Source organism: Sinohyriopsis cumingii, chromosome 4 (genome assembly GCF_028554795.1).
Source record: "Sinohyriopsis cumingii isolate HCF-2022 chromosome 4, ASM2855479v2, whole genome shotgun sequence".
In the NCBI taxonomy this organism is placed as follows: domain Eukaryota; kingdom Metazoa; phylum Mollusca; class Bivalvia; order Unionida; family Unionidae; genus Sinohyriopsis; species Sinohyriopsis cumingii.
In genome coordinates, this window is record NC_142964.1 from 76117802 (window position 1) to 76134415 (window position 16614).

At 37.3% G+C, this 16614-nt stretch overlaps 1 protein-coding gene across 9 annotated transcripts in view; it reads left to right on the forward strand.

The window, feature by feature from the left end:
- The window catches only part of LOC149801482 (uncharacterized), a 58463-nt gene that overhangs the window by 22366 nt on the left and 19483 nt on the right, over nt 1-16614 (forward strand). For all 9 annotated transcript variants that reach the window (XR_016420658.1, XM_089955632.1, XM_089955631.1 and 6 more), the window contains 2 exons: nt 3463-3627; nt 6710-6895. Coding sequence is in view for 8 of the 9 variants with exons in the window: in XM_089955632.1 (XP_089811758.1) it covers nt 3463-3627; nt 6710-6895 (351 nt within the window). In the remaining variant the exon portion in view is untranslated. The remainder of the gene's footprint in view (nt 1-3462; nt 3628-6709; nt 6896-16614) is intronic.

Consider the following 16614-nt stretch of genomic DNA (forward strand, 5'->3'; position numbering starts at 1 on the left):
TGTTAGAGGGTTTTAATGATTTCTTGGTATCCTCCATCTCCAGGTTGATTGTCCTCACTTTTAAGAGAGCTTATCAGTCCATAACTGAGACGGACCCTTTAGTCACAGAAATTAATGCCCATGACAGTCCATTACTGAGAGGGACCCTTCAGTCATGGAAATTAAAACCCATGAAGCTAATCGATTGTCTTTGGAGGATGTTTTGAGAGCCACATTTTGGCTGCCACATGACTTTTTCCTCCTTGAACCTTCAATCTCATTTGCATTCAAGTGGAGGCTCTTTATTTTCCTTGGGTCCAATGACTATGGTACAAAACATGACCCAAATCGAATGCCAGCCTACAGTAGTGGATACTCTTATTGGGATCAGTATATCATGGGTTTGTTTGAAGCCATCAGGCTTGCTTCATGCTGGCCAATTCAGTAAGATGTCAGCATCATATATTGTATTACTGCCATCAAAATGTAGTTTATGAGGGTAAAACTAATTTTTGATTATGTGAAGCTTACCTGACACTTTTGCAAGACTTTTCTCATCATACCCTTCAATGATGTCCTAAGATGCATTCTGGGTCCAAGTAAAAGAGTAAGGGTATCCTGCATGGATCTATGACAAGGGAGTCAGACTGGGTCTGTGTTCTTTCTATGACATGGAAGTCAGACTGGGTCTGTGTTCTTTCTTTTCTAAATGTTTTAGATCTTTCCATCTGGTGGCAAATTATTACAGTAATACATGTTTCCTTGGGCTTGAGGTAATATTGTTGACATAAGCAGATATTTAGACAAGTCTTGGGGGGGGGGGGTGCTGAAATATAATTAAAATTTTGCATGCAAATGATATTTTTTTGTAAGGGTTGACCTGTTGCCAGTGAGTAGGATTTACACTGAGAGAAAATAAATAATGGACATTTTGATTTGACAAATTCCAGTGGAAAATTGGGACATGTGATAGGCCTTAGTAAGCTCAACTGATTCATTTTGGACCCCCAGAATTCAAGATGGAGACAGCAAAGTCCATGCATCTAAGTGTGATGACTATACAATCAGCCTAGATCTTTCCAGTGCATATTTAAACATTCCAATCCATATGACATTGTGCAAATATCTTCATGTCACATATTAACGCAAATTATATTAATTTCATGCTCTTCCCTTTGACCTTAATCTCAGCAATTGGGCCTTCATGAAAACTTTAGACAATTTAATACCTTTGATTAGGATGACCTCCTTTACAGTGACAGAAGCATACCTGGATGGCATCCTTCAAAAGCAGTTTTGGTCCAAGATATGAATAACCTTTTTGTACTTTACATTCGCCCATTACAAATGGCCCTTCTAACCCAATGATGACCTTTCACAGGCTGTCTGGATCAGAACATTATAATCAGGACCCACGTCAAAAACTTACTTCTTCAATGGCAAGACAGGAATTGACTTGTGTCAGGAATACCCCTCAAAAACCAACAACCGGAAATAATGATATGTACAAATGCCCATCTGTCAAGGGAGAGAACACACTTGCTACTAAACTTTATGATGGTCAGTGGCATGTGGATGCTTGGAGAGTTGGCTCTTCACATTAACCTACAGGAAATGAAAGCCATTCTCAATGCATCAAACACTTATGTATAGGTAGGATGCTCAGTGTTTTCCATTCCTCTTACCTATTCTCCTAATTTAATATGAACAGGTAATGTATTTAACAGAGAAAGCAAATTTTGTTTGTAAATTGTGTTTCTCCTATAATACTTAACTCATCACATCACAAATAATCCCTCCCATTCTTCCCTCCAATACATGCATCCTTTAAGGTGATGCTAAAGTAAAAAAGAAAAAAAAATTGGTTTAAACCAGGTATAAATGGTAGCCACCTAGCTGGTAGGTGTTATATATATTTAATTTGTATTGATTGTTGGTTTTTTTTTTCTCCATGATTATCTGTTATGCATATCTGTATTTTATACTTGACCATTTTCCAAAATCAAGTTGATGGTGTACCTGGCCAGTGACATTTATTTTATAAACAGTATTATACATACACAGATAATATTTCTTTGTGATTGTGGATTAAAGACTCGTATCATTATTAATTGTACACAATGTTTACTTCAATTTGAGTTAATCTTGATTCTGACCTTAGAAACATCCAGAATGGAAATTTCCCATTGAGTTGAAAATGGTAGCTATGATATAGGAGGGGTATATTATCTTGTTTACCAAAGAATTTCTTATTCCTGCTTTAGCATCCAAAGCAGAATCAGTCTTATTGTTGTTTTCAGTTTTTAATTTGGATGGATTTATTTGTTCATATTATCATTCACTTTAATTACAAAGTGCTTCTGGGGCCCTGAGTGGCCGAGTGGTCTAAAGCGCTCTACGTTATGGATCACTGCCATCTCACCTCTGTCTGCGGCGGTTCGAGTCTAAGATTCAGCCAATGTGGGCACGTGAGAAAGCTTGCCAGTAGCTTCTCGTGGGTCGGTGGTTCTTTCCGGGGTTTTCCGGGTTCTTCCTCCACCATTAATACTGGCCACCATGTATAGCCTATCGTGCTGAAAAATGGCGTTAAACCCCACAACAACAACAACAACAAAGTGCTTCTAATCTGAAGTCATATTTCTTCTTAGTCTTATGCATAAGGGGAGATCACTCTGCCTGACCGCCATATAGGCTGGCAGACAACGTTTAGATCCCTTTATCTACAAGTAGTATCTGGGAGAGCTGGATTTGTGAGGTAGTAGTAGTTCTCCTAAGGTATTATGATTTGGTAATGTATTTGAAGAAGAAACATATTTTACTAGGAAAAATGGTTTCTTGTAATAATAAATAAAAGATCTTTCAAGAGAAAAGAAAACATGTTTATATAACTAAAGCAAATGTTCAGGCCAGTTAGCTGTTGTTGTTATTATAGAGTTTAACACCATTTTTCAGCACAAGATAGGCTATACATGACAGCCAGTATTAATGGTGGAGGAAGAACCCAGGAAAAGCCCAGAAAGAACCACCGACCCACAAGAAGCTACCAGCAAGCTTTCTCACATATCCACATTAGGCCAAGCCCGAGACTCGAACCCACAGAGACAGAGGTGAGATGGCAGTGATCCGTGATGGAGAGTGCTTTAGACCACTCGGCCACTCAGGGCCCCTCAGGCCAGTTAGTGAAATAGATACTGACTGGGTATTAGCTGAGAGGTTGTAGCTTGCACACTCGTGCAAAGACAATTCATTTTATAACATTGCTTCCGTTGGTGATATTACAAGGACCTAGACCCTTTGAGGGCAAGTTGAATGCATACTATCCATGTTAATGAGGAAAGGAATGGTATGAAATTACTAAAGCCAGTGTAAAAGGAACTGTCTTTATTGTAGCCATTTGAATTTAAACATTTCTAATGCAATACCAGGTACCATTTGTGATGCCTTTTGAAACCATTCATAGTTGCTTTTATTTTAATCATATAGGTTACAGAAGAGGATTGTCGTGAAATTATTACTACTTGCAAAGAAAACAACATCATTTTAGCAGTGTGTCATGTTCTTCGTTACACTCCTTGGTGCCAAAAAGTAAAGAGTTTGATTGACAGTGGAGTAATTGGTGATGTTGTTAATATCAACCATACAGAACCTGTAAGTTCTCTAATTATTCTGTTCATGCTTTTCAGTTTGTCTCTGACTGTTATAAAGAGTTTATATTTGCATAGAGTAAAAAATATGCTCTTATCAAATAATTTAAAAGAAATTAAGAGGAAAAGATGGTGTCACTAACTTTTGTTTATTTATCTTGAATTGGTATTTCATTCATTATCAGTGTTCTTGCCAATAAAATTGAGCACATTATCAAATGGATGGAAATTATTATCTGATAATTTCATTAGGAATTTGTATTTATGAACATTTATCATTTTCCAATTTATAATTTGAACGAATATTTGAGATAGTGTTATACATCAATACTAGAACATGTGTTGTTTATAACATTGAGGGGCCTATCTTAAAGATCATGGTTATGTCTCAATGCATTTTTACATTTCCAATTCATAATTTTAAAGCTGTTTGAGATCAAGGTTATGTCTCAATGCATTTTTACATTTCCAATTCATAATTTTAAAGCTGTTTGAGATCAAGGTTATGTCTCAATGCATTTTTACATTTCCAATTCATAATTTTAAAACTGTTTGAGATCAAGGTTATGTCTCAATGCATTTTTACATTTCCAGTTCATAATTTTAAAGCTGTTTGAGATCAAGGTTATGTCTCAATGCATTTTTACATTTCCAGTTCATAATTTTAAAGCTGTTTGAGATCAAGGTTATGTCTCAATGCATTTTTACATTTCCAATTCATAATTTTAAAGCTGTTTGAGATCAAGGTTATGTCTCAATTCATTTTTACATTTCCAATTCATAATTTTAAAGCTGTTTGAGATCAGGGTTATGTCTCAATTCATTTTTACATTTCCAATTCATAATTTTAAAGCTGTTTGAGATCAAGGTATGCAACATGATCAATAAATATTTATTATCATTATCAGTTGTGTTGTGTACTAAATTCAGGGTTTATCTTCAACATCAGTGTCATACATTTTTTTGTTGTTACACCCTCCTTTCTGTTAAATTTATTTAGGACTATTAGACATGAAGGGATGAAACTTGATATAGCTACATGTATCATCACTACAAGATTGCACATTGAAGGTCCTACCGAATTCATTGAATTTGCTTTTTGTTTATTCTCTTTATGATCTCTTTCTCTTCATCTGTTTGTCAATCTCACACACATGTATGATCTCATTCTATCTCACATGGATAAATGATCTCTTTCTCTTTATCTGTCTGTCAGTCTCACACACGATCCAATTCTCCTACTGTCAGTCTCACACATGATCTCATTCTCTTTATCTGTCTGTGTCTCACACACATGCTGTTGCTTAAGATATTTCAAAGGTTTTTAAAATTGATTAGTTAAATTTTCTCTCATTCTGTCCTCTTACTCTCTGATTTTGTAATTAGATTGACACACATGTCCGAAGTTTTAGAAAATCTTGTTTGTTTTTTTTTTAAATATGGACATTCACATTAACAGAAAAATTTAAATAATTAGAGCCTGATATAAAATTTCCATGTGTTTTAATTTTTACATGGTTCAGATTTTTAATGTACTTTCTTACTCATTAAACCTCACTTTGTAACCATCCACTATAATACTTCTCTCTAGACGAGTTCTTCTCATCATTTCTATGGCAGCCAGTTATATAGGGCATGGAGAAATGGTCAGTAAAATTTTAGAATAGATCTCCATGTGGCTAGCAAATTTTTATAAGTACTTAGAGTGTTGTCCACTTTACCATGGTATCCAGAGAAGGCAGTCTACTTTACCATGGTATCCAGGGAAGGCAGTCCACTTTACCATGATATACAAAGAAGGCAGTCCACTTTATCACGATATCCAGGGGAGACAGTCTGTTTTACCATAGTGTCCCGGAAGGCAGTCTACTTTATCATGGTATCCAGGGAAGGCAGTCCATTTTACCATGGTATCCAAAGAAAGCAGTCCATTTTACCATGGTATCCAGGAAGGCATTTTGTTTAATTTAAATATCTGCCAGGATTACACACAGTTCTAAATAAAATTGTAGAAACTTCTAAGTTGCAGCTGTTTGTTGTAACTGTTAAACTTTGAAAATGCATGACAGAGTCTAGTGCAAGTTTTACTGGAACACCCCTTATTAATATCCATTAAAATTATTTTCTTCCTACACCTAAATGTGGTGGGCACAGAAGGACGAAGTATTATGTTAATAATTTTTAGGTAGGCATGGTAACAAAGTAATGCTGACAGTATTTTGGGACCTATTAAGGAGCCTTTTAAGGCTCATATTCTGACATATTCCAATATACTTACTGTTGACACCTTCCAATATGTTTACTGTTGACACATTCCAGTATACTGACTGTTGACACATTCCAATATGCTTACAGTTGACACATTCCAGCATACTTACAGTTGACATATTTCAATATTCTTACTGTTGACACATTCCAATATGCTTACAGTTGACACATTCCAATATACGTACAGCTGACACATTCCAGTATACTTACATGTGACATATTCCAATATATGTACTGTTGACACATTCTAGTGTACTTACTGTTGACACATTCCAGTATGCTTACAGTTGACACATTCTAACATACTTACAGTTGACACATTCCAATATTCTTACTGTTGACACATTCCAGTATACTTACTGTTGACACATTCCAATATGCTTACAGTTGACACATTCCAACATACTTACAGTTAACACATTCCAATATTCTTACTGTTGACACATTCCAATATGCTTACTGTTGACACATTCCAGTATGCTTACTGATGACACATTCCAATATACTTACTGCTGACACAGTCCAATATGCTTGCTGTAGACACATTCCAGTATACTTACTGTTGACACATTCCAATATTCTTACTGTTGACACATTCCAACATACTTACAGTTGACACATTCCAATATTCTAACTGTTGACACATTCCAGTATACTTACAGTTGACACATTCCAATATGCTTACTGTTGACACATTCCAGTATGCTTACTGATGACACATTCCAATATACTTACTGCTGACATATTCCGATATGCTTGCTGTAGACACATTCCATTATGCTTACTGTTGACACATTTCATTATGCTTACAATTGCAGGTAGGATATTGGCATTTTGCCCACTCCTTTGTTCGAGGCAATTGGTGCTCAGAAAATGAGAGCACCTTCTCCCTTCTTGCAAAGTGTTGTCATGATTTTGACCTGATCTGCTGTTGGATGGGGGATCAGAAGTGCACAAGAGTTTCTTCCTTTGGAAATCTGAGTCATTTCGGAAAAGAGGATAAAGTAAGTTTCCCCAGAAATTTTATTTTCTAAATCTTTTAAAGTCATTGCAGGTTGGTTACTATCATTTTGCTCACACCTATGTGTGAGGCAATTGGTGTTCAGAAAATGAGAGCAACTTGTTCTCTTTTTGCCATATGTTATCATTATTTTGATCTAATTCATTTTTGGATGGGGGATCAGAAGTGCATATTAATCTCCTTTGCGAACCTGAGTCATTTTGGAGTAAAAGAACAAAGAAAATTCCATGGAAATTGATATTTTAGGAAAAATGGTCTAATGTCATTGCAGGTTGATTGCTTACTTCTGTGTTTGTTATAGTTGGCATTTTTGAAGATTGAGGTTTTCCTGGTTAGCAAAGTGTTGCCATGATACTGACCTAATTAATGCATCAATGGGAAAGCAGTATTATATTTTAGTGTCATTATTCATTTACCTCTCTAATGTTAGAAAGGAAGACAAAGTAGGAATAGGAGGACAGTGATATTTTATTTCTTCTTTTACTTGTAAATGTGTCAATTCCCCTATTTTTAGATAGCATCTATGGAAAACAATTTTAATCTTCTTGCTAAGGATTGCAGAGATAGGTACACTGTATCATGCAGTTTTTATATCCAGTTTACAGTTTAAATTCACTGTTCCAGTAAAAAGTATAATTTGCTGCATTGGACAACCTAAGCACTGTTTGTAACAGAAAACCTTTAATTGTATGTGTAAAAGATCTTTTAATAAAAAATAATAGAGTACCTGCCTCTACAGCATTGTTTTCCTTTCTGGGACCCTTAGTCTGCAGTCCACGCTAAGTTATTATCTCCTCCAATCAGTAATGGAGGGCCAAAATTGAAAAGAAGAAGATCTGAGTCTGCATTCATGCTATACATTGCTCATCAAAATTACCTTTGTTTTCATCATTAAATGGCTTTTTTGACATTTCACATACTTGTTTGTATCGATTGAGTATTTATCTCCTCGGTTCTTGCTTTTTTAACGTATTATCTGTGTTCTTTTTGTAAATTTTAAAATTTGTGCATGTTGCTTAGCAAATGATGCTTCATTAAATTACATCCCCCATTATTGATCCAGTGTTAGAGTATATATTGTCTGCCCTTTTTTATTCTGGATTTTTGTTTTGTGTGAATTTATAGCTTTTAGAATTTCTTATGTTACAAGGTGTGAGCAAGTGTGGGCACAGTAAAGCCCCATGGGACTCGCAGTTCACCTGCTGGGTGTGCACAAATGGACTGATGGTCTGAACAGGTGTGAGATACCTTGAAAGTTGTTTTCACATACAGAGGCAAGATGAAGGGACTCTCTTCTCATCATCTTAACTGGATGACCGTTTGGTTTCCAGATGTCTGGATCTCTTCTTGTGCTGGGAAAGACTGCTGCCTCTGTGAGGCACATATAATATGTGACTTCCTTGGTTCAGAGATTACGTAAGAGCCAAAGATTCTTGACTTTTTATGATGCCCTCTTTGCCAGTGAGGGATCAATCCTTGGGGCCTCTCAGTGGAGGAAGAACACTAGAGAGCAAGTGTGCAATTTTTCAAGGATGAGCAGAGCCCTTTAGGTTGGTGTCCTGGTGACTGAGATTAGTGAATCATGCCTTCAGGTTAGTGTCCAGGTGACTGAGGTTAGTGAATCATGCTTTCAGGTTGGTGTCCTGGTGACTGAGGTTAGTGAATCATGCCTTTAGGTTGGTTTTCTGGTGACTGAGGTTAGTGAATCATGCCTTCAGGTTAGTGTCCTGGTGACTGAGGTTAGTGAATCATGCCTTCAGGTTGGTGTCCAAGTGACTGAGGTTAGTGAATCATGCCCTCAGGTTGGTGTCCTGGTGACTGAGGTTAGTGAATCATGCCTTCAGGTTGGTGTCCTGGTGACTGAGGTTAGTGAATCATGCCTTCAGGTTGGTGTCCAAGTGACTGAGGTTAGTGAATCATACCCTCAGGTTGGTGTCCAGGTGACTGAGATTAGTGAATCATGCCTTCAGGTTGGTGTCCTGGTGACAGAGGTTAGTGAATCATGCCTTCAGGTTGGTGTCCTGGTGACTGAGGTTAGTGAATGATGCCTTCAGGTTAGTGTCCTGGTGACTGAGGTTAGTGAATCATGTCTTCAGGTTGGTGTCCTGGTGACTGAGGTTAGTGAATCATACCTTCTGGTTGGTATCCTGGTGACTGAGGTTAGTGAATCATGCCTTCAGGTTGGTGTCCTGCTGACTGAGGTTAGTGACTCATACCTTCTGGAAGAGTAGTGATTTTGTATGTATTAATTTGATGTGGGCTTGTCCATCAGGTTTTCATCACTGGACCAATCTGGTCACTGGTTGGCAGGCACTGGGCACCAGGCACCTGTGTTTGTCACTGGGCACTGGTTATCTACTGGTCAGTAGGCTTGAAACACTGTTTACTATGTTTAGATTATCGGTCTAAGGACAGGGATTGGGTTGATACTCACCCACTCTATTCCTATGTTGCTGATGGGGATATCAAGTCGGCTTGTACTCACCCAACTAGGGAGATCATCTGATCGATCAGCACCCCCCCCCATTATATGCTCCCATTGAATCCCCATTCTTGATAGTGAGTCTTCCTTTCCTCCCCTTCCCCCCTCCCCAGACAACATGGTTGTCTCTTGTTTCAAGGTAGGGCATTTCCGTCTCTGGAAAGAGATATTGGAAGGCACAGTCCTGTCATGCCTACAGAGTGCACTCAGGAAATATTATTTCCATTTGATGGATTCAAATTGGGTCCCCTGCTCTTCCCACCTGTTGGGTCAGGTGTCAGATGAGAAATGGATGTTTGTTAAGATGTGTCTAAAGCCTTCTTGCTTCAAAGACCAGAAGATTCTGTCAAATCTGGAGAGGATTTCTGCTTCATCTTGATCTGCTGTTGCTCCCTCACTCAGCATTGGTCTCAGAGCTAACACACAAGTTTTCCTGGGGAAAAAGTTTGCCAGATGGTCTTTCTCCTGCTCTGTTGGTCATAAGGAGTTGCACTCTCATGCAGCATCTTCCTTATTCCAGCATCATTGTAGTTGTTTAGCCTTTTTTAAAGGGATTTATTCTGGCATTAGACTGTGTGGGTCCCTTCTGCCTTGAAGAATGGCTACTGGTCTTCATTGCCAGGAACATCCTCTTCTGTAATGGACCCCCTCCTTCTTGTCCAATTCATCAAGGCTCATTTAAGGGAATAGATAAACAACCCTCAGCAGAAGTGGACCAAACTCCGGCTTTCTATTTCTGGATCTTTCTAATGACAGAAAGTCACGGCTTGTAATTGACAGATTTTTTTAGGAAGTATGCTTTGAGATGGAGACTATTGTCTCAGTCAAGAACGCCATAAGACCATTCAACTGGGGAGTCTGAATCACTCTAAAGGAAGTGTACTTTGGCACCCTGACCTTCCCTCTGATTCTTTTTCATTCAGGGGGCATTCCAGTTTTATGCTCTTCTGTTTGGCCCAACCTTTTTCCCTAGGAGCCTTTATCAGGGTGATGGAGATAGTATTTTGAGGACTGTTTGATGCACAGCATCCGCAAAGATTCTCCTCAGAATGACCTGTCCCTCAGCTGGTTGAATGTGACCTGTCTCTGTCCTATCCCCAACCTTAAGAAGTCAAATCTCATCCTTTCTTAGGACTAATTATATGTGGCAACAATGTCCTCACCAGCCTAGGGAGGATTATTGTTCCCCCAGATCATCCAAATACTGTCAGTTATAACAGCTCTTCTGGCCAAGACCTCATCAGCTCACCTTTGCCTCTCTTTCCTGAGAACATTGAACTCCACTCAGTCTGTTAATTTGGTTTCATAATGGAGACTTCACTTATGTTCTCTGTTATGACTCTAAGTCGTAAACAAAGTAACAGAAAAGAGCAAAAGCCTACAAGTTGTGTAAAATTCAACAATTTATTTCCTTAGAATACAAAGGGCAAATGTAAAAGAAAAGAAAAAAACTTAAGCTATTGCAAATTAAATCCCAAATAATCATAGAATTACTAACACAAGTCCTAATGAATAAAGTTCTGAATAAACTTTGGTGGTATTCCAAATAATTTCCAGTGTTGAAGGTGTTGATGTGCCTGTGTGGCCTGTGCCATGTTGATGTGCCAAGTCTTCTGTTGGATCACAATATTACAATCCAAGAATATATCCTTTTTTGAATTTCAGTATAAATCCAAGTTTCTATGTCCAATATTATTATTTTGAGGACTTTGTATTTCCAGAGAAGAATAATTTGAATTAAACAATTTCACCCAAATGAAAATAATGCACAACAATAATACAACTTCATTCTTAACAGATGTTATCACACAAATGACTAATTTTCCAATAAAAAAGATTTATATAAAATCCTAAGACATAAAAAGAAAATCCAGATGAGGGTAAAAGTTCATTATTCTGGAACAGTTAGAAGGTCTATTACAATAAAGTATGTGACATATCTCACGTATGCAAGATTTAGCTACACATCTCCCTCGATAACTCGCACACAATGGGGTCTACAAACATAGACCACACTATAAGCAAGGTGCAATTTACCAAGGGACCTCCAAAAATTGAAAAAATCGCTTTGACATCAAGAAAACTGGGGGTGGGGGAGTGGCATTAGGGAACTGGGCTGTTTATTGACTGAATCCTCATTTTACAATCACATCGAGAATAATTTTTAATAACGCACATTTTTTAATGAAGTTGTTCATTATTCTGTTTAAATAACATTTATTTTCAGAATGTCCAACATATGAAAGATCTTTCCAACTGGTTTCAAAAACCATCACGTGCACGTGAAAAAAATCTGTGTATTACGTCTGACTCACTGCTTTTTGTTTTCTTGCTAAGTCTGGTTCCCATACTGGTATTTAATATTAACCTACCAAATTGGGAGTCCCCAGAGCAGGGAACTAGACTAACTGTTTATACACCACCAAACAAGATTCCTTTTTTTTTCAAAAATACGCAACATTTATTTTGTGAGACATTCGTCTACGTCGAAACTCAGTTTTTGTGTTGTGCAATTAGTACAATATTAATGTCGTGATTTCATTGGAAGTAATAATGAAACTTATTGTCATCCTTGAGGATATCTCTAAGTGCCACTTCAAGAATTCTCTGAAACTTGCTTGCCCACAATGGTCCATATCTGTGAAATCAAGCTCTTTATTTTGCAAAGTATTCATTTCGTTTGGCTGCCTTGTTATCTTTGATCATAGTTATGAAAGAGTCAGTTAATTTAAGGTAGCTTATGTTACATACACAAAAACATTTGAAAGTGTTTGATTGATAAATGAAGTGAGTTCATCCCACATATGACCAGGGCTGCTAGATTTAAAGTTTAGGATTTTCATGCCTTTTAACTATTCTTTTATTCCACCTCCTTTTATTGATTCAAAAGAGATAATTAACATGATAATACAAAGGAAGCCAGCTTTTAATTCAGTGCAACAATACAACAAATATTTCCAGAAGTCAATTATCAAAATGGTCAGCACTTAATTAGGTTCTCAGAGAAACACTCACGGACATAGCTATTACGGTAGATTGGCGCATTTTACGTTTAATTACAAGAGGACACATTGCATTTATGACGATTACACTTAAAAGGAACTAAAAGATAGAACTAGTAAACAAATTTCAATTGATAAAAAAATATTTGTATTTATTAAAGTACTGCCTCCACTCGGCGTAAGTGTCATTTTCATCGATCAAAATTTCTTTACTTATCGTTAATTGCAGTGTACTAGGAATGTTGTTTGGAAAGAAAATGTAAAAAATTGTAAGACCTATTTTTAAATTTGATATTTTATAGTGTTGATTCAAATTTCCAGGTCCTATCTACCGTTTTCGATGATAAAACGAGCGATACGTCAAAGTTTCCATTACCAATTTGATAGCAATTTTCTTCAAGTTCAACAAATAGGGATCAATGTTTGGGGTATTTTCTGGTTTAAAAAATGGGATCCATGCCTCACCCTGCATTATAAGTGGGTTTGCGAGTTATCAGAGCGCGAGTTATCAAAGGAGTGGTGTATGTAAAGAAATTAAAATGTCATAGACTCAGCTTAAGATATTAATCCTAATCATTATCCAATGATGTTTACAAAACTGTCACTGATTTTAGACATGGTCAGCTGTTAGGTACAATTTTACCCACAGCTTATAATGAAATACAAAAACTAACTAAGAAACAATGCAGATTAAATATACATCTCTCCAGTTCCTGCTTCTAGTAAACTGGAGATACATAGACCCTCTGTCAGCTTGGATCCCCTTTGATTCAATATTTACCATGACCTGCAGTTGGAGGCTAAATTGTGGTGGGCTTCTGACCAGCATCCCAATTTACACTACTCAAAACCCACCCTCTTTTTTACATGAGCATATCGTATCCAGGATGGAGTGCTTATCTGAATGCAGAGGGTGTAGCTGTCCAGGGATATTTGTCCCAGGAAGAAAAGATTCTTCATATAAACAACTTGCAAATGCATGCAGTGTTCCTAGTCTTACATGGATGTGGCAGCCTCGCAAAGTGTTATCACATTAGGGTTGCCTCAGAGAACACATCAGTAATAGTGTACCTGAGGCATCAAGGAGATACACATGCTCCTTTTCTCTGTGGAAGTCTGGAACCTCTTCTGATAGGCAGCTTAAGGGAGATAATCTATAGACAGATCCTCTGTGCTGCAACAGCAAGTGAGCTTCATGCCTTGTCAGTTGAAAAGGGTTGTTGACAATTTAGCTGTATTGCTGTAATTATGAGTCAATTTCACTTCTTTGCTAACCTGGGTTTCTAAGAATTAGATACCTTCTGTAACTCCACTTCTACCAAGATTCCCTGCTTTAGTCATATCTGTACTGGGAATGATAAAGATAGACTGTTGCTCAGTTAGGGCTCAAAGGTTTCATATATCTTTCTCTAAAGGGAGAAGGAAGGGTCATAAGCATTTCTTTCTCTCTCCTAAGAGTTCCTCTGACATATCAGTGGCCCCATTTCCAGGTGGATCGTCCTCACTATGAAGAGAGCTTGTCAGTCCCTCACTAAGAGGGACCTATCTTTCATGATGATTAAAGCCCATGAAGTTAGGGCTATTACTATATTTTGGGCCTGTTTGAGTCATCCCCTTTGGATGATATTATGAGAGCTGCCATTTAGCGATCTCACATTATTATTACCTTTTACCTTTGACCTTGGGTGCATCAGAGTGAAGACATTTTTTGTTGGGCCCTATTGTGATAATAGCTTTTGGCCAAAGTTTCTATTAACTTATAGTAGTGAACATTTGTGTATCATGTAAATAGTATTTGACTTCCATTTTTACCCTATACTGATATTGTATATATAATTAACTTTGTGTGTTTTGACCTTTATCTGTAATTGAGAGTAGAAGTTTGGCCTACATGAATATTCTCATGTTTTCTATCATGTTTGTAAGTTATAAATAAGTTGTTTACTTATATTTGAGCTGAAGGTCTAAACCATGGCATAAACTAGATGTAAATTTATGGATATCCTTATATGTAAGAAAACTATACAGTTAGATTTAAACTAGATTTAGTCACTTATTGGTTGATTTGTTATTATAGGGCTAGTACCAGTTTTCAGCACATGATAGGCTATACATGGCGGCCAGTATAAGTGGTGGAGGAAGACCTGGGATATTGCCAGGAAGAACTACTGACTCACAGGAGGCTACTGGCAAGATTTCTCACATACCCACATTGGCAGAGCATGTGACTCAAACTCACGTGAATAGAAGTGAGATAGCAGTGATCGGTAAAGTCCTCTCTTAGGCCACTTGGCCACCTGGGGCCCCATAACATGTGGTTTTTCCATTACTAGTTTGATCGGCTGTGGTAATTGACACCAGTACTGACTGAAAATGCTGATAAGGTTGGGATATTAATTTGAAAACATCCAATCATGTACTTCATGCAGATAACCTCAGACAACAGGTACAATAACGTTAAGTTAAACATAATTTGGGTGCATTTGGTATCAAATAAGGCTGTAACTGTTGACAGACATTGCTGGCTATCAGATTTCTATAAGATTTTGTTAAGATATGTTTTCATGTAAATTTTATTGAAATCTGGTAAGAAAAGTGGATTGTAAAGCTTTAACTAGAACTGTTTGGTGCATTGAAATGAGTTGTAACTCGGGTTACAGGAATTGATGGTTGTAAGAGATCCTGCCAGGCTGCTGGATTGCGAGTTTCTCACAGAAAACATCATTAGTCATGCAACTTCACAAACCCAAGGAGAGAATGGTCAAAAAATTTAATTGTGGTTCCCACAATTTGTTGTCCTTAATGCTTGCTGGTTATTTTATTTTTTTGAATTAAAGATGAAAATTAAAAATAATTGTTTGTCAAATTATGTCCTGGTCATCCATTTTGCCAGTGATCTTAGTCAAGCTACACTAAGGTAGATTTAGTGTTTGAATACAAGCATTTACATGACCGAGATGTGCTGCAGTTTTCAGAAACTACCCAGGGGTTCCAATTAAATTGTCACCTAGAGTTGTATAACTGATCCATTCATCAGTTTAACAGAATTAGATAGAGCATGACAAGTAGTGAGTTTTATGAATGTTGAAGCAGAAGGTAACCAATTTCTTTATAGTAAGATCATCTGTTACAGTTAATACAATAGAACAAGAGGAAAGCTCTCATGTTCCAATGTGAACTGAAGACTGTGCATCGATTGATGGCATGGAAATATGACATTGTCCATAGCATGTGGAACTGGAGGCTGAGAAAAAAAAGAAGAAAAGGAACTGAAATTTCCAAGACACATTGTTAATTACCTACAGCTCAATCAGGAAAGAAACAAAAAAGGAGGGGTGCTATGTGTTTTCTGTCAAGAGTACAAGAAAGATAATCCATTCACTAGCAAATGGCTTCAGAGGTTAACCTATGTTCTTCAGAGGCTGAAATTTTGGCTGAATACAACCTTTCAGTAAATGTGATCATGCTATAAAAATAACATAGGGACAACATGGTTGAGTTGTGGAAAAATATGTTCAAATATGAAGACCATTTCCCAGTTTGCTTGAAATTGGTCAACATTGCAGTGGTTCTCCCATTAAAAACAGCAGATTGTGAGAAGAGATGTAGAGAGAGATAGAGAGAAGATAGAGATTTGGAATTTTACCATAGCTTTAACAATTTTTCAGTCATATTGCTACAATGTCTGCAGTGTGGCAGTTTATACTGATGTCTAACACTTGGTTATCAGGCATCATCCCGCAGACATGGAACATGATGTCCCACTCAGTCACATTATCCTGACACCAGGCCGACCAATCGACACTAACATCTTAATGCACCTAGCGAGGCAGCTGTTAGTGCCATTTTTAGAAGTCTTTGGTATGACTCGGTCGGGGTTAGAACCCGCATACCCTGCATCTGAGGCAGGTACTCAAGCCACTTAGGTCACCGGAGTGGTCATCTTTGTTGTCAAAGAAGTGATATAAAGTCATTAAATGCCTGTCTTAAGTTAAGTATTCTTGAACCTTATAATAATGTTGTCATCCATCAGCTGCTAATAAGCATTGTCCCCCCAACCCAGATGTATTTTTGTGGGACATCCTCTGCTTAAGAAAACTCCTGGAAACATCTCTGCACCTGAAATTTTTTTTGTGATACACCATCATACTAAATTTTCTTGAAATTCAATAAGAAATGTCTAAAGTATTGACAAGAAACTTATATTTTATAGCAAAA